General features: G+C 43.6%; 1 protein-coding gene across 3 annotated transcripts in view; it reads right to left on the minus strand.

Annotated features, from left to right (window-relative positions):
- RASGRF2 (Ras protein specific guanine nucleotide releasing factor 2) overlaps nucleotides 1–19,361 on the minus strand; it is a 222,706-nt gene that overhangs the window by 37,159 nt on the left and 166,186 nt on the right. For all 3 annotated transcript variants that reach the window (XM_036914180.2, XM_036914178.2, XM_036914177.2), the window contains exons 18-19: nucleotides 19,045–19,151; nucleotides 2,803–2,915 (exon numbers count right to left, since the gene is read on the minus strand). In XM_036914180.2, coding sequence (XP_036770075.2) covers nucleotides 2,803–2,915; nucleotides 19,045–19,151 — 220 coding nt within the window. The remainder of the gene's footprint in view (nucleotides 1–2,802; nucleotides 2,916–19,044; nucleotides 19,152–19,361) is intronic.

A 19,361-nucleotide genomic window follows, 5' to 3' on the forward strand; every position in this document is an offset into this window, starting at 1 on the left:
TCTCCCTCAAGTGGCCTGGAGATGGCGAGCTTGAATAAAGATGTTGAGGCAGAAAATGCCTGGGTTTATTCCTGAGCACGTATTTCTTGGGACTTTTAAAATACATTGTGAAGACTTTGCTAGGGACAAGAATTTTGGGTGGGTGGGTGGGGACACCCCCTCAGTAGAATTGTTGTATTGTTATTTGTTTTGTTTTTGACTTGCTTTTCTTTTACAAAATACCAGGGAGGTTATGACTATGGGCTTTTGAGTGTGTGTGTATGTGACAGCTTTATTGAGATACAATTCACACACCAAGTAATTCACCATCCAAAGTGTACTTCTGAATATTTTCTTAAAACATTCACATTATTGTGCAATAGTAAATTGGGTTTTAATGTTATTATAATCTGTTTTGTATAGACAAGGTGATGAAGCCTAAGGAAAGTTGAGTTTGACTAAACTAGTTGAGTTTTACTTGGACGCATTGCCTTGATGTCAGAAGCTATTTTTCCCAAGAGATACTGTGAGTGCTTTGTAATAATAATAATAACAATAAAAATAACAACAACAAGCATGCAGCAACAATGTGAGTGCTAATTACGTCTCGGGCATTATGTTAAACTCTTTATACATATTATATTGTTTTAATCTTCACAACCCAATGACATAGGCATTATTAACCACCTTTTATAAACAGAGACACTGAAGTTTAGATTGGTTAAGAAACTTGACAGACCTAAGTGGCTGAGCCAAGATTTAAACCTGTGACATCCTGCAAAAGTTAGAATCAGACTCTTCCAGTGTACCTACCGTCTACTAAAATTTCTATTGCTTATTGATGCCACACTTCTAATTCTCAAAGAGAATTTGCACATCTTAAGCCTGATGAATAATAAAGCCCTGGGTTGGTAAATAGGATTCACCTTAGGTGGCAGCTCCAATTAAGTGGTAGTGGCCAGTCAACTGAGGTCTGCACTCACCTACCGGCACTGGCAGAAAGCTCTCAGGATTGATTGGGAATGTCTGGCACGGGTGTTCTGAGGGGATGGGTAATGTCAAGGCTTCTCAGAGCCAATTTCAAGGGTCTTTCCTGGTCACAACACCCTCATTTCCCTGACAAGTATCCAGTTGAATGTTTCTGGAGGCACAAACTTTCAGAATGTAGTTTTTAAATATCGACGTTTGAAATACAAAGAGCATAATCAACTGCTTACATACAGAGAAAAGGAATAGCAGTCACTCACAGGCATAACCATTCAACCACTGAAACCAGGCCTTATCTGAAAATGTATTAATAATTTTAAAATCTGAAAATAAACATAATAATGGAATACCTAAGTTTACTAAGATATTTTCATAGAGTGGAAAAAGTGAAGATGGCCTTTAATAGTTGCTCTAATAAAGTACCACAAACTAGGTGGCTTAGAACAATATAAATCTATTGTTTCAGAGGTCTGAAATCTGTAGAGGAATCCTTCCTTGCCTTTTTCTAGCTTTTGGTGATTTGCCTGTAATGGCTGGCATTCCTTGGCTTGCAGCCACACAACTCCAATCTGCTCCTTCTTCACATGGAATCCTACTCTGTGGAGTCACATGGAGGAGGGCTACCCTACTACAACATGACCTCATCTTAACTAGCTATATCGGCAATGACCCTATTTCCACATGAAATCACATTTCGAGGTACTCAAGTTTAGGAGTACAACATGTTTTTTGGAGGTGATACAACTGAACTCACAACAGCCTTTAGACCAAAGAAAGGTCTGGCTGTGGGATCGTGAGCTAAGGGGACTAAGAATGACTTATGGGTCAATTGTTAAAATGTTACAGACCAAAATCTGGCATTGCTGCATCAGGGAAGGACTTTCAAAGACATGATGGACCGAGCTATTGAACTCTACTCCACACATGAACATTCTGGACAACAAAGAAGCAATATGGTAAGTTCAGAAGAAAGAGAAGATTCTTTCCAGAAGTTGCAAATGAAGAAGTCAGAATGGTAAAGGAGTACAAGGTTGTAGCAGACAGACAGATGTCCCACCCCAAGGGAGGGACAGGCCATAGAGCTGCGAGTGACATAGAAAGCCAAACTGAAATGTCTGCAGGCAGCCCCTCACAGATGCCTCCCTCACACAGAGTGGACTAGAGAAAAATCTACCTGTCAGTTTAAGAAGTTACAAGAAAGTCTGTTATCTGCTTGGATGCTAGGTGTAACAACAGACACAAACAGTCGTTAGTGGGAAACTCAAAAGTTCAAGCTTTATCACATGGAAGTGTGAGGTCCAAATTTATACAACCTACATGACACAGAAATCCTAACCTGAGAAGCTGACAGAAAAATTGGTCTAAGACCAGTGAAAAAAGCTGGAAAAAAATGCATAACTATTCTATGGTGGTTCATCCATAAGCCAGGTGCACAAGATTCCCAGAGATGCTGCCCCCCTGGTCATGAACATGAGCCTACAATGAACGATTAGAACCCACTTGAGTTAAAAGACACCTCTCTGCAATGCCTGCTGGACTCACAGGAAAGGATCCTCAAGGCTTCCTCCCTCTCGCTTCTGGTTCTACAGTAAATTGTCTGCTCACACGAACAGGAGCAACTGTACTCCACACAAGCTGCTGCCCAGGCTTCCTGAGGCCGCACCCCAACCGGCCCTCAGGAAAGAGATGGTAAGTACCACTACCAGTGAGAACAGAATCCGTGCCGCCCCCAGGAGACTGCGATATATCCTTCTGGTTTCCTAAGATCTTATTTTCTATGAACATCAAAGTTACAAATCAACCAATGTAATTAAAAGGCACCGCAATTGCCTTTACCTTAGGATATTCGCTGTGGCTTTCCTTTCCTGAGGAAGAAGGTCTGGGTCTCGCAAAACTTCTTCTAGCAAATTTAGGACGTTCATCTTTAGTTCGTTATTGAGTTCAAAATCCTATAAAATAAAATATGTCTTTTTAAAAAGTTTTAGTTTTGAAGGATTTTGCTCCATGACATGTGAAACCAGTCCCCATGACACATTCTCTAAAACCTATATATGGAAATTAAAATGCATGGACCCCAGACCTGCCCCAAGAGATCATAATTTCATTGGTTTGGGATGAGGCCCTTTTGCTGGCATCTCTGACAGGCTGCGCAGGGAATGAGAATCCTTCAGAGACAGGTGCTTCCCTTTGCCTGGAACACTGTGTGTCCTTCCCACATTTATTCCTATTTGTCTTTCAGGTCTAGGAGGTGAGCCTTATCCCAGGAGCCTTCTTCAGGTGACCTGGTGGGGTAAAGAGCTTTGCCTTAGCGCCCCATGGTGCTCCATATCATAACTTACTGTTGTGAGCGTCGGTTTAATTGTCTGGTTTCCCACTGGACCATGAGTAACATCAGTAACTGGGGCACAACAAGAGCTCAAAATAATGTTTATTGCAAGAATAAAATATGTCATTTGGGCAGTGACTTGAGTGAAGAACTTCCATACAAATATGCTAAGGGCTAAAGAATAATGATACTCAGACTGATGGGTCCATGTCAAACAATCACAGAAGGGAGACTGAAGAGGTACCCACCAGGCAAAGCTGGGACAGTATGAGCATCAGAATGAATAATGAGAGCAATATATAATAGCCAACTGAATCAGAAGTCCCTACTGATGCTCACAAACAAATAAAGAGATAAATACATAAAGAGTGTGGAAGAAAAACTATTTTTCATAGTGGAATTCTAACTGATAAATGCAAAGGAATGAAAGAGTTAGAAAATCACCCTTTTTGACTAGGTCAGTTATAACTGATGAGGCAAGGGTCATAAGTGGATGCTGAAATTTATTGGGACACAGAATTAATAGCATCAGAGTATCCACTCCCACACCCCTCAATTAGAAATTATTTATTAATTACAAAGGGAGAATCTGGCAGACACCACCTTATCCAAGTGATCAGAGTGACCACCACCAATAACAGAACAACCAACATCATGTATCTACTAACTCTGTGAAGAATCGTCACTTTGCATTTTCCCCCAAAATGCAATAATCTCACATTTGCATCATGAGGAAGCACTGGCCTGCATTCTTCAAAATGCTAATGCCATGAAAAACAAAGAAGAACTGAGGAATGGCTCCAGCGTAAAGGGCACCAAAGGGACCAGAGTGAAATGCAACATGTGAACCTGAGTTAGATCTTGGGTAAAGAGGGAGATGCTCTAAAGTGTGCTGCTGGGACAACTGGCAAAAGCTGAGTCAGGACCATGGACTAGTTAAGAGCATTCTATCAATACTCAGTTGTCCTGAATTTGATCACTGTACTGAGGCTATTAAGAGCAGGTCCTTGTTTTGTCAGGGCAGGGGTAGAAGGGGGTGTAGAGAGAGTGAGAGTGAGGGAGAACACAAATGTGGCAAACACATTAACTATTAGTGACTCTAGATGTATATTACTACACTTTGTTTTATTCTGGCATTTTTTATGATTTGAAAAATTTCAAGGTACAAAGTTGAAGAAAAAGAATAGAAAGGTAAAGATGTAGGTCTTGCACTTCTTTATTAAGTGCATTCTTATAATACACCAGCAGGTAGCACAATAACGAGCTTGGCAGGTGCTCCGAAATGAACTGAGCAGGCAAGTCCCACGTTTAGAGATCTTACTCTATAGACTGTCTTGTATGTGCAGGTCTGAGTATGTATTTCCCTCCTATATAAAGTTACTCATTGTAACTACATTTTAACCTTAAGGAAAGTAATTTTGGAGCACTGATACTCTGAGTTTTTTACCTGATTGGAGAGAACATTGCTGATTGCAGTGAATCCAATAGAAAGAAAACAGTATACTTTTACTACATTTAGTAAATTAGGGACAAAAACGTCCATGATTCCACAATGCATAAGTCTAACCTAACTTGAATTGGGTATTTTTGTGCCTCCGTTTGATGGAGAGCTAAATAATAGATTTTTCTCAATATTTCGCTTTTACTGTTTGACAATCAGCACCATTTCTTCAGGAGCAGGAACCATTGGGGCCCAGAGCAACACAGATATTAATGCCTTTTATCAATCTGAGGCCTTCAGATGATATGTTTTCCTAAAATGTCATTTACTGTCCAACAGCTTCTTGGCTATTGATTTTTGTTTTAAAATATATGCCAGGAGAAGAGAGTAATAATCTTGTGGCTTTTTTTTTTCTTTGTCCCTCGTCCTCCCCCACTTCAAGGTAAAGAGAATGTTTGTAAACGTTGATGATCTCACCTACAACAATCTCTGGGCACTACCAAAGGATTTCTCAGCCTGTTATTAGGAGTCTGTTTCCTTAATGAATATTTGATATTTATGAGTGAGCTGACCAAACCCTCCTGTAGCTATCTTGAGTCTCTAATGACGCAAATAATCTGATTATCATAAATGGATTAGTGTGAAGGACATCAGGCCAGTGTTTAGACCTTGCTCAGGGCTAATTAGTGGTTTAATCAACAAGCAAGCATCATTGAACACCTACTGTGCCCCATTCTGGGCTCAACAGGAGGAAAGCTTCTGAGACATCAGGAAAGCAAGTTGTGTGAAAGGTCTTGTTAAAGACAGAATGTAATTATTTTGAACTCTGGGAAGACTAGCTTGAGAGAGACCTCTGAAAACTTGGTGAAATCTGCCCAGACCTTATCGGAGCATGATGAATTATTACAGGGAATTTTCCCTACTGCTGACGTAGCTAATATAAAGCAGATTATCTAATGATGGCTCAGTATGAAGTGTAAGAATTCTCACCCATAATTTCCCCCTTCATTTGCACAGGATTTTTTTTTTTTCATATTTGAAGTGACCTTCTGTGCATGATTTTAGTTATTCCCAGCTGGTTGGGGCGGGGGGAGGTGGGCAGGCAACGCAGGAACCACACACGGGCCGCTGAGGCTGAAAGGACGTGATCACGGACGGCCGAGAGGAGACATCGCAGGTCTTCCATCTGACTCCAGGAGGAGTCCTTCGCACCTGAGCCTCTCAAACTGTCACGCGTCCACGAATCAGCGCAGACTCTGATGCGGCAAGTCTGGAATGGGGTTTGAGACTGTACTTTTCTAATGAGCTCCTGGGTGATGCTAATAACGCTTTGAGTGGCAAGACCTTGCCACTGTTTATTTTTTCAAATTCATGCAAAAAAACAACTCCTCTAAGCCTGACTGAAAAAATCTGAATCCTCTGACATTCTACATGGAATGTAAAAAAAACAAAAAAATTTTAATCGATGCATGTGAAAATGCAGAATTTGGACATTTCAAAGTCCCTGCTAAATACATAGTAGCTACTCTTTAATAGAAATTTGAAGCAGCTGAAAGGCACCTGACCTATTTAAATCCAGAGAAAGATTATTCATAATAAATCTGACAGCCATTTTGTAATTATTTGGAATCTAATGTAGTTTTAGCTACATTTTTGGCCCTGAAATGGGAATGAGACTCCCCGGGGAGGAAACCCTGGCTCCTGGGCAGAGGCAGCAGCCGGGGGGCCACACGATGGCGCTCGCGGGTCGCCCGGCTGCTCGGGCCTGTGACTTGGACCTGGCCAGCGGGCGTAGAGAGAACAGGGCCCTAAGCAGGGAAGCTGCCTGCGAAGGTGAACGAGCTTCACGGTCCAGATGAGCAAACCCTGTGACATCCAAGAGGAACCGAGGCATTTATTCACTGAGGTCATCACAGCACAGTGAGCTTAGTTTTTGTTTTCCAATTTATGAAACAGGGATGAGGAGGCAGAAGGGTGGAAAAAGGAACCCTCCCTGCTTTCAAAGGTGGGAGCCCAGAAAATGTGAGACTTTTACATTCCAGTCTCTAAAAAAGAGACTATAGCTCTTATTCTTTCAACAATTACTGGGCACTTCAGTATATGAAGGCTCTGGCGGAGAGGCAGAGCAGCGAACAAGCCGGGCGGATGGGCGGGAGAAACATCGACCAATGAAACCCAGGGAGAGAGGCTTGAGGGGGAGGCACCTGCGTGCAGGTGAGAGCAGGCCAGCAGGAGAGGGGCTGGGCCTGCAAACTTAGGCCTGGGAACCCCTTGCAAAGAGGTGACAGCTCAAGCGGAGTGTCAAGGAAAGGAGTGTGGCACACAGCAAATGCTTAGGAACCAACTGTTACCAGCCTTTTGATGACGTTAGAATCCTCCTCAAGAGAGAAGCTAGTGTGAGATGAGGCTATTTTACCAAGATTTTATTCACTCCACTCAAACACATGCATAAATAATAAGAAAGTCAGTATTTTCCCTAGGGTAGTTATCAACTCCTGAGATAATTATCATAACTAAGACTTAGTGAGAGTTTGCCACATGCTAGGTGATATTTTAATCACATTGTTTAATTTAAGCCTCAACAGCAACATAGTTGCAATCATTATTCCCATTTTATAAGGAAGCCAAAGTACAGTTAATCTGAGTGTCTTGTCTAAAGTCACACAGGTAGCAAGTGACAGACCCAGGACTCAAACCTAGGCAGTATTAGCAGAAGCCTGAGTTTTTAGCTGCTATACACAGACTCTCCCAAATAATTGGCTATCAGTGAATTAGTGCTGGTGGCTGGGGATGAAAGACACATCAAATACAAGCTGGTCACCATGCTGAGTCTGGAATTATTTCCCACCCATACTAACAACCATTTGAGACAGAGATCTTGAGACTCAGGTGTGTATTAAGAAGACTAGATCACACAATGGGAAAATAATCTATGAGGCAACAGATCAGATTCTCCAGCATTTTAAAACTAATCCCTGTTGATAGCTTAAGCATCTTGGATATTATAGTCCTTCTTTTAGGGGAGCAGGGTAATAATTAGTAATATACCACATATGGCCAAGGGAACTCTCAGATACTGGGAAAATCTGATGCAATAAACAGTTTGAGGGTAAAGAGAACTATGAGTGCAATTTTCTCGCTGTAATCAGTACAGTGTATTCCTAACAGTGGCCAGAGTTTTTAAAAGGAAAGTGGAAATACTGAAGAATGGAGTAAAGCCACATAAATAATTTTAAAACCTGGAACAAAGGGCTTATAATAAATAAGAGCCTGGGGTTTGACTTAGTGATTTACAAGAAAATGAAAAGCATGATACTGTTTTCTGTTTTCTTTGACTACAAAAGATGAAGAATTTAATTTAAATTGTGGTGTAGGTTTAGGTTATATGGGGCCATTTTGTTACCTGAGAAACTGAGGCAATGATGCTGAATGATCTTCCCAGATCTAAGCAAATAAACCTTGGCAGGTCTAGGGTGTACTTGTCTGGATTCCTGACTCTAATGAACTAGAGATAAAGCTCTAAACCAGTGTGGTTTTCAGCTCTTTTGAGGAGGGAACCTGGATTCAGAACTTTAATACTGAAACCTGATCCCAGGGGAGACTGGCTAAAAGCTGGCAGGGGAGACTGCTGCACAGCATCCGCTCACTTGTCACCAACCACTGCCAGGCTCTGCGTGCCTCTCACCACCTCTGGGAAGCCTTGACCCTGAACTGGGGTTTCTCACTGGAAAAGTGAAAGGCAGGGTTTTTAAAGTATTTCCCATCATCTAACTCCAAAAGTATTTTAAAAGCCTCTTTGCCCTGCACAAAGAACAACCTAAGTGAAAAATGTGACAAAGGACATCAAGTCTGGAATGAAATCATCCAAAGCAAAACCATAGTAATTCTAACTTCCCAATACTGTTCAACAGTTTCTTGCTATTAATTACTCATAAGGTTCTAGGATCTGCAGAGGAACAGAATAAATAGGAAATGTGCACCTGACTATCATGTAACAGCTCATGTACCAGGAAAAGGTAGCAAACCTCAGATAGAGTTAAACTCCCAATTTGGTGAGCCCAGAGGCTTCTGGTGGATCCTCAAGTATTTGCTGAATGAATGGACAAAAGTCCATAGGGTGGGCACTTAACTTTGAGACAAATGGTGATATGCTGTCTGATTCTTCCTAAACTGGTGGTTTGGAAAATTACTTTAGCAGATGTGAAGTGGGAGTCCACCAGGAGAAGGCACAATGCAAAATGTGGAAGATGTGTTAGAACAAAAACAACTGGCGAGAGGCAAATAGCAATGAATGATACCAACTCAGCAAGAAGGAAAAAGCCACACAGAAAAGCATTTATTCACTCGTTTTTTAGTGAGTGACTCTGCGTTTGAATGAACTGCTAAAATTCAACCTCTAGACCTGAACAGCTATGCTTATAAGAAGTTTAAATACTGCCCCCACAACCTTGAAATCAGATAGTTTCCAAGTTCCTACCTTTAAGCCTCAAAAGAGAATCAATTGGTTTAAAAAGCATCTACCAGAAAAAATAATTTTTCTAGATGCCATGTTTCCCACTGGCTTCTGGACACATGGTTAATTGTTATGGATTGTAGCTTTCAAGACAAGGACAAAGACTAGCAGGAAAAAAAAAGTCTGGAAGGGCCTGCTTTTAATCCTGATTTTTAAATTTTCCTAGTTAATTAACATCACATACCAACAAAATTATCTTTGAGTTTAACTCAAATATAAGCCTTAGGAAAATACTAGAAGGTGGTCTATAAGTTATACTTTATTTCCTGATCCGTAAGAGGGAAAAAGACAGATAAAGGAAGTTGGTAGGCAAACTACATCATCTCCTTCCCCACGGAGATGCTGGACTCAGAGTCATAGAAATGTGGGAGAAGAAGAGCCTTTGACATTCATCCTGGGAGAAACTTACGCAGAGACTAGGAGACACAGGTTGGTAGTTTCTGAGAGAAGAGTGGGCAGGGAAAGGTACACAAAGAAAAGGGCAACAGGTGAGGTGAACCCTTAGGGACCAAATGAACAACCGGTACTACAGGATGAAGCTGGCTCCCTGGAGTCCTGAGGCATCGCGGCAGTGGTGGAGCAGCGCTGGTGCAGGGAGGGGTCTGAGGACTCGGCCCTGCATACCAAGGTCTCCAGAAATGCTCCCAAAGTCCAGAAGTGGCTATGAGCATGCAGAATGCAAATTAGGGAAAAGAGAGCTCTCCATGACACTTTTGTTAGAGTCTCCTACTGCAGATAAGAAGTGACTGGTGTACATAAAATCCCACATGTTGCTTCTCAGTGTTTGTCAACAAAATCCACCCACAAAAGGGAAAGAATCCCACTAGTTCTACAGGGAAAACTAAATTTCTGTCTTAGCAACTAATGGAAACCGAAAAATAAATTCCATTTAAGGCACTGGCTTCTTAAACACTTAATTCTATTCACACTGACTTAAATAAATCCTGTTGTAAATGTCTAGACAAGTGCTTTCTTAAGACAAAATGGGGAGCTTAAGGAGAGTTTAAAGGATAACAACAGGGATGTATAAATGATATAAACTTTGGTAAGTAGTTAAAGGAACTAGGATCTTCTTACTTGTTTGCCTGGGCTGAGAAAAGAGTTAGAAAATGAAAATCTATCTTCAGGATTAAGAAAAAGAAAACACATACTTACCAGATAATAGTTTCTTACACTTCATATTTTCTAGAGCAATCTGACAAATAATTCATTTGTGCATAAGAAGCCCATACAGATCATTTAGCCAATTATACAAATGAGGATGTTAGCAAGCTAACATTGGAATCTAAACTAGAATTCAGATTTCCAGATTTCTCTCCTCACCTGCCTCTTTTTTGACCTAGGAGCTAAAGTGAAATGGGATGCCCCAGGCAGTTTGTTCTGAGGGTAAAAGGAAAGGACAAATGTTGAGAAAGGAATACAGCAGGATTGAATACTATCGGGATGAAAATAAGTACCAGCCTGTGTGTCCAGGCAAGAAGGAGGAGCCAAAAAAAAAAAAAAATTTAAGTTGCTGGCCTAATTAAATTAAATAGCACATTCTCTGTTTCATTCTGGCTGCCTTCTTGAGAAATCTGAGTTTGTAAACAAACGCCAGCTTGTACATGGTGGATATTTGGGATTTCGTAACTTAGATTTGCAGAGGTCAACCAGAATGGTGTGGATGACTAGAACAAATGGGCACTGCTTACTAAGGATAAGACTAATACAAAAAAGTGTGTAGCCCATCGATTACCTTCCCACTTGGTGATTTTATAAAACTGTAAGACTGAAGCAGTAGACAATGAATTTGTCATTAAAAAGAAATATTTCATAGCTGCCAACATCTCACATTGCAACTAAATTCTCTCTTCCTGTTTCCAACATCAATATCAGCAGCCATGGCAGAAGCAGGCCCCAGGAGCCTTGCTGTACTTTGAGGCCCCTGAACAGCGCCGCAGCAACCTAATTCACCTGTCAGGTGGGGTCTGACTTTCCCAGCCCTTCATCGTGGACAGTGCTAGTTCCAGCCCGCGCCACAGCCAGCGCCCCACGGAGGCTGGCACAGGAGCCTGCTAATCACCACCTGCAGGTCCCAGGCTGCAGTGTTTGCTGGAGGGAGTAGCACGCCACCCTACAGCAACCTTTGGTGTATACAAATCCTTTGTTTAAGCAACTCAAAATAGACATGAAAGTCACTTTTCTGAGAGTGAGAAACAGAGAGAGAAAGCCTGTCAGTGTTGGCATATGATAGTCTCACTGTTCTGAATCAGAAGCGAGCTTTCACATTTCATATTCTGAGCCGGTGAGAGGGAGAGGCCGCAGGGCTGGGGTCAAGAGTACGTGCAGGGGGATCTGGCGGCCTGGGTGTGCAACCTGCTTCTGCCCCTTGTTATCTGTGTCATCTCAGGCAAACTACTTCATCTTTTTAAGCTTCAGTTTCCCTGCTAATTATTAAATTAATAATTTCAGATTTAAAGAAAGGATAACAATAGTATCTCCCTTCTTTGGAGTGAGGAGTAAATGACTTAATATTTGAACACTGCTTTGAACAGTGTCTGACACATAGTAAACAATACGGTATTTGTCAAATAATTTTTTTAAAACCACTGGGAATGTGTCAGTCACAATGCATCCTTACAGAAGATTACAGTGGGGAATTTGGCTTTCAAGTTGCCCATAAAACACCAAGGGCCCCACATCAAAACCACAACAATCTTAATCCTCAGGGGGGCTCAGAGCTCATTTCTGTGGCATCCAATGGCCCCCCTTTCCAGCTCAGTACTAGGGACACATCTCCCCTGGAAGTAGACATCAGGAAATCTCACTCAGCTGTTGTGTAGACCTGAGGAAGGCTTGAGGAAGGGTGGTTGTGAAGTCCTGGGTACCCACACATGGCAGAGAGGGCTGCGGCCTGGGGAGGCATTCTTCCTCCTGCAAAGAGCTCACAGCTCAGGCATCCATACTCGGACGACTGCCTTGCAAGTGGAAAAGATTCATGGCTTAAGGGCAGAGACTGGGCAGTGATGTGGACAGGAAAGTCCCCTAGGACAGACTGTTAGGGGCAGTTAGAGACACGAAGGGGGCTGGGACCGAAGACAGGACAGAGCTGGAAGCAGGGCCAGAGCTGTCAGCAGAGGCGACAGGAGCTGCCTGCTCAGTTGCAGTCACACATTTCATTCTCCCGCCCACATCAAAAGTCTGTACCCTGCTCGCCTGGCCCAACCTCCGTTTCAGATTTGGAACAAAGAGTTTGTCTGAACTTAGTGCTCTAATCTGATATTGGATTTTGTGTTTTAGTAAGTGATGCCAAAAAGTTTAAAAATTTTAAAGGGCCCCATCAGCTGTCAAAACAACAAACAGAAGAGACAAACTATGTAAACTCTCATTTTAGGACACCCTGGTGCCCAAATCCTGGAACACACGAAGTGCGGGCCATCACCTCAGTGAGTGAGCAGGGCGGGTTCCCCCTGCACCACCGCTCTGGGGCTGCGGGCTCAGGACCCACACCCAAGGATGCTCACGGGTACATCCCCTTACTGAGGAAAAGTCATCTTCTTCTCTCACATTTATAACCTCAAAACTGATGTTACATACAAGTTTCACTTTGTCAATGTAAACCCAATATAGGATGTCCCTCTTCTATGGGCTTTCTGGGGCCCCAGTGCAGAGAACCCCCTCGGGTTCCTGTCTGAGTGGAGTGGGGCACTGCAGGAGTGAGGAAGGGATCCTGAGCCCCACGTCAGAGAACCGCGCCTGGCTCACTGCTGCACTTTTGAGCAGTATGTGTATATATACTGTAGCCATTAGTCACACATGACTATTTAAATTAAATTAGATTAAACAGCATTAAAACCTCAGTTTTTCAGCCACACTAGCTACATTTCAAGTGCTTGATTAGCCACAGGTGGCCAGAAGCTACTGGACCCAACAAGGAAGATACAGAATATTTCCACCATTATAAAACAGTCCTCTCGGCTGTGCTGACTGAACCTCTCTGAGATCTAATCGCTTCACTGGTCACACATTTGCCTGACCAGCTGGGTCCAGACCAGAGGCCACCTTCACAAGGCCCTACCAACACCACCATCTGTGATGTTCTGAGCACCCACCTGTAACAGTTACTCTAACAGGTACTACCTCAGGTAACCCTCACGGCCACTGGAAGGAATAGTGACATCATCCTCACTTTTATAGAAGAAGAAATGGAGCTCTGGAGGAACTGAGGAGGTTGCTCAGCCACACAGCTAATAAATGCAGGTCAGTGATTTTAGTCCATATAGCTTTGACCCTGAAGCTGGTGCTCTTTACCACAGTCCCACTGCTTTGGAAGTAGGTCGTTCTTGTCTGATCTCACATTCTAAAAACATAGCCTATAGTCATGAAAACAAGGGATTGTTTCATTCTTGGCCACTCGTTATTCAGATGGTACCGAGTCTGATGAAGCAAGTCACAACCTGTGGACACAGCTGCAAGCTCCTTTATCCGTGACATTCTGTAAAATCCTGTGGTCTGTCAAATGCCTTGCACAGGTAGACAGATTATCTTTTCAGAATTACTTGATCAATAAGACAATTCAGGAAAAACAAAATTGTTACAGATTATACATACAAAGCCTTCAAGAGACTTGAGTGCAGATCTGAACTGTCTACAGGCCAGCCTCAAAGTCCCTCCCCTGCCTGTCTGTGCATGGAAGACAGACACAGTCACAGGAGCATCTGGTTAAAATCTCTGCAGTCCTGGACCCTACAGACACCTTGGAATTGTGCAAATGACATGTAAGGTCTCCTAGCAGGAAAGGCTTGAGAAGTGTGTGAAAACTTCCTTTACATAGATTCTGTCCACACAGCCCTCATTTCTGGTCCATTTGTGGTTGTAGTTTCTATCTCATTGAGTTTGGAAATTTTAAAACCTAGAAAATAACCTCCAAGACAGAATGAGCAACAGCAACATAAAACGTAAACTTGATTTGACAGCTCTTACAAGGCATCTACCATGTGCCCAGCGTGGTAGAGCCATGAGAGGAGATACTGAGGTGAGAGAGTCAGGCCCTGTCTGAAGGCAGCTCACGGGCGGGCTGTGCATGGGCTGGATGGAATGTGCATGTCTCCGGTTCTTCGCCAGAGGGATTCGGTCACACACATCTATGTCACACTTCATGTCGCTCATGCCCCCTCATTCAGCATATCACCTTTCGTTCTCACGACATCTTGCAGGAGGTAAAACAGGGATGGTCGCTCTCCTTGTCAGAAGAGGATATTAAAACCCAGTGAGGCCAAGTGACTGACTCAGGCCCCGCAGAAGATACGGTGACAGATCTAGAAGAACACAGGTCCCCCCGACACTGGGCTGCTGCTTCTCTGCTGATCCACAGACGCGGCAGGTGGGGGGAACCCAGGCTGGCCTTGAGGCTTTACTTTCAACAAGAAAGGCAGCAGATGAGTGAGTGAAGAAGCAAAACGAAATGAGGAGACACTAGGGTAAAGTGTATAACAGATGAAAAATTTTAGAACCAGAGAAAACCTGAAACACTCTAGCCTCCCAAATGCTTCTTATAGAAAAGACGAGAAGCTTCCAGGAAAAGAATGGGCATTCGAGCACCACTTAGGTGTTGGTGTGTGTATGGGTTGAGGGGTGGGGGGTGGGGGTTGAAGCTGACATCCTGGGGAAATTTTATTTCTCTGGAGAAACCAACACCCATACTTTGCAACTCTTTATTTGTCCTGAATTAAGTTCAGGGAAGTATCTGTCAGTATTAGTCCCCTTTGATGAGGAATGAAGAACAAATATATGATATTTCCTGCTTTATAACAGGCTCAATTCTCTAGATTATCTGGGGACCAATCTACCTCTTGTTGCTTCACAGTGACTTTTCTGTTTTCTATAAATTGGTGCCCCTGGGTAGCCCACCATGAAAGGAAAAATGCAATTGTTACAATGTTTGGCTGCAGTTTTGAAATGAGTACAACTTCCTGCTCATTTTTTTAAGTCACTAATTCAAAATAATCAAGTTGCCACAAAGCTACATTTCTCCTTGAGTGAATTCAATGTGAATCAGGTGGTGACAAAGCTCTTATCCAAGCCCTTCTTTGTATGAGGTGAACAGCCAAGACAACAGGGATGAGGGTAATTAGCAGAGTCAGACAACAACCCAAGATTTCAGACCAGCAGCCTCGTCCCACAGCCAGACGTGGCCTTAAAGAGAGTAAAGACCTTTAGGTAAACTTGGATAAATTCACCACGCTGAGTTGCTGGTCTTTCTTTAAGTGTGACAGTGGTGAGCTTGCTTAGGGGCCACTGAGTCAACGGCCACACTCACACCTCCTCTGAAGCCAGTGGGTAGGGCTGTTCCACAGTCAGCAGGCACATGCACGGCCACGTCCGTGAGCTGAATCCAGTTCTGTCTGTTTGAACTGTTGGCCAACCCATTACAAGAGCCTTCCTTGCCTTGCTCACACTGCCCTATGGAGCCCAAAGGCTATCACGCAGCCAAAAGCAAGTCAGTAAAGGGAGAAATTTGGACACTAAAGCCAGCAGAAAGTGTTCTAAAGCAATTGCCATTAAGCAGAAATGTTACAGAATCCTGCATACCATGTGTTTACACCAAAAGGGTGATGGAGGACGCACTTGGAAGAGGAAGGCAACAGGAGGTGTGTGGGATGAGGTCATACCAGGGCAACTGGAAACCAGCTGCTAATCCCTAAAATCCACTGCACATGCAGGAAAGGTAAGAAAGGACAAATGAGTGAGTGGTCAGAATGCCCTGGCCCATCAGGGTAAGCTGTAGACAATAATCATGTTAGGAGAGAAGACTGGATGCCCTAGCCATTTGTACCATCGCATTTGCCCTGAGGTAGAGGGCTGGGGTTCCTCATGTGGCTCCCCTAACTGAAATTGTTTACAAAGTGCATTCCCATGTGTGAGCACATCTGAAGTAACAGGCTGCAAAGTACTGGAACTATTCAAACAAAAGCTAACACCTAGAATTCTTTTTGGATTAGAATGAAAGGCCATGAGGACACAGTCTGAATACAGAAACCCTTGTTTCTATATCAATCCACTCTCTATTCCAGTGACTTGGTACTATTCAACCTCATAGTGCCTATATGCACATATGTATGCATCTTTGTACAATGCAGCTGTCAAATCAGATGATAACACCTTACTGTAATCTCTGTTTTACGTGGGGAATTCAGTACACCAACCTCTTCCCAACTATGAATTCTCTTTTTCAAAAGTAAAAATAAACCCAGCATATTGTAATTTGCTTTGCAGTTTTTCTCCAGCTACTCAGAGTCATATGTGAATTATGAGGATCCCAGTTTGAGATCCTTACAAAAAGAGGGCGCCAGGGCTTGCGAAAAGGGAAGCAAGGCTAGTTTTTGAGGGAAGATTTGGAGAGAAGGGGAGCTGATGTGGGTGAACCTGGCCTTTGACTTGCAGTGTCACTGTGTGAGCCTTGGCGTGAGCTGGCACAGGCCAAGCTGAGGGCATGGCAGTGAGCTGAGTAGCACCGGCTCGCCTTCTACTGAAGCTACTGTGCAGCTCTCAAGCCACTGTTGGGCTCCAGGCATCACAAGTCAAGACCATGAGTCAAAAACCAGAGAGGACCAGGGTGGATGGCCAGATGCAGAAGAAACCTCAGTCTCACATTGTATCTGCAATGAGACAAACAGGATTTAGGAGCAGCTCACTGAGATTATGGAGAAGAGGGACTAGGCACGGCCAATGAGACAAGAACGTTTCTTGGAATTTGAGTCTGATAAGATCCATTTTATTTATTTAGGATGTATAAGATGAAATTTTTACCTTTATTTAATGTGCTGTCCTTGCTTTTAATCCATGTTTAAGAATTGTCATGGGCTAACTGGTGGTGAGGTCCAAATTCCACTTTTTCCAATTAGTGAATCCTCCTGCCATAGCTCGGCCCTCATGTGACCCTATCTGATGGACTGTTATGACTGAGGGCCACTCAGTAGGCTCATGGTGGCCTCTCAAATATAACGAAGTGGGACCTGGGAACTCCTTGCCTTTTTCTCTCCTCGTTAGCTAGCTCACAGATTACAGGTCTCACACGTGCTGATCTGGGCCACGTAGGCCCTCCTCTCTCTCCAAAAGTCTCCTTCAGGTGCTGACAGGCCACGTGGCCAGGAGGCCAGCCCATTAGTTGAGGGTTAGAAAAGCACAATGCAGGCCTCAAACCAGCAAGGCCGAGGGGGCCCTTCTTTATTTTGTGAAATGGTGAAACGGATAGAAATTCTACTTGCACTGAAAACACACCAATAGGTTACAGGCAGGTGTCCTGCCAACATGATGCAGTTTACAGGAAACTAGGAACCAAACCATCAGAGGGTGTAACACAAAATACTTCCTGATGAGGCCGAGGAAGCGGTCCCCGGCCAGATACCAGAGTGTCTGGTACCACAGTGCTGCTTACCTCAGGGGGCACCCACTGTTTACCCCGGGGAGTACCTGCTTCCTACCTCAGGGGGCACCACTGCAGCTGGCACAACTCCTCTTACAGAGAAGGCTCTGTAAGCGGGCTCCGGGATGGCATGTGAGTTGGCACTGCTATGGCTCCAGTGCCCATGGGTGGGTGCTTTTGCCTCAGAAGAGGAGGGAAAAGGGGAGCCCTGTTTTGCTTCCTGCATTAGACCATTTGTAGATCTGAAATAGTAGATGTTGGCAATAATGTGTATTTGTTCTGATCTGTGTGTCCCTCCTCCTATTTTTCCCCGACTTGTGTTCCAATTTCAAGGTTTCAAACTCTACTTCTAAAGAATCCAGACATTATACATGCAACAAATTAAAAAGCTGGTTAAACAGAAATCCTTGTGTGATATAATGAGTTACAAGAAATACATATTTGCTCATTCCGATGGCCAAATACATATTTCCCAGGTATATCTGGTATTTATTCACAGTTCCAGAAAACACTGCAGAGTCTTAAAGGTGAAAGAGGTGTTTTGTCATGTTAATGAGAAACTTTTGGACCCCACCCAAGGATGGGGGCTGGAGGCTGAATCAGCCAGTGGCCAATAATTAAGTCAGTCATGACTATGCAATGAACCCCTCACAAAACCCATGAGAAGAGGCCCCTCTCCCTCCCCCACTTCTTCTCTCCCTCCCCCTGACCCCTCCCTCTCTCCCTCTCCTCTGCTTTGTCTGCTCTGCTCAGTTGGATCCTGCTTCTCAGTGGGGGAGAGCTTCTGTGCTTGGGGAACCAGAGGCCTCCATGTGCCACTGAGCCAGGCTCCAAACTCCACAAGGATAGAAGCTCCTTTATTTGGGACCTTATGCTGTGTCTCTCTTCACCTGGCTGTTAACTTGTATCCTTCATGGTATCCTTTATTAAACTGGTACATGTGTTTTCCTGAGTTCTGTGAGCCACTCTAGCAATTTAATCGAACCTAAGGGGGAGGTCGTGGGAACCTCCAGTCTGTAGTTTGCAGGTCAGAAGCACAGGTGCTGCCTGGGGTTTCCTGTCCGGTGTCTGGAGAAGGGTGGGGAGGGTAGTCTTTTAGGATGGAGCTCTCAACCTGGGGAATCTGGTGCTGTCTCTGGGCAGACAGCATCAGAATTGACTTGAGTTCTCTAGTACCCTGCTGATGTTCAAGAATTGCTTGGCTAAGTATGTGTGGAAAGACCCCCTCCCACATATTTACACATACTGGAACTGGGTCCAAGAACCCGAATGAAGTTATACTTACTATTACTGCTGTGTATAATATTGTTACTGTTATACATATATGTAAAAAAATACACAATGCATTTGGTGTCAGAGATGTTACACCTTGAAATATAAGGCCACCAAGGTACCTGTGCGTGCTTAGAGACCCAGTGGCGGAGGACGTTCAGCACTCGGTTGGTGGCTGTTCTGCGTATAATAAACTCTTTGTCACAGGTTCTCTCAGTGTTGTTAAATCCTTAGGAGGAAAAGAAACACACACATATTGTAGTTAAAGCCAATCCCCAGGGACCCGGAAAAGTTCACTTATTTTAGGACATTGGTTAATGAAATGTACAAATAACCCATCTTGGCAGAGAGATGCAAGAGGTTTCAGACCATTGTGAATTCTGCCTACTTACCTGTGACACCCTCAGCAGTGAGGCCACCATGTACTTACAGGTGCAAT

Source organism: Manis pentadactyla, chromosome 2 (genome assembly GCF_030020395.1).
Source record: "Manis pentadactyla isolate mManPen7 chromosome 2, mManPen7.hap1, whole genome shotgun sequence".
In the NCBI taxonomy this organism is placed as follows: domain Eukaryota; kingdom Metazoa; phylum Chordata; class Mammalia; order Pholidota; family Manidae; genus Manis; species Manis pentadactyla.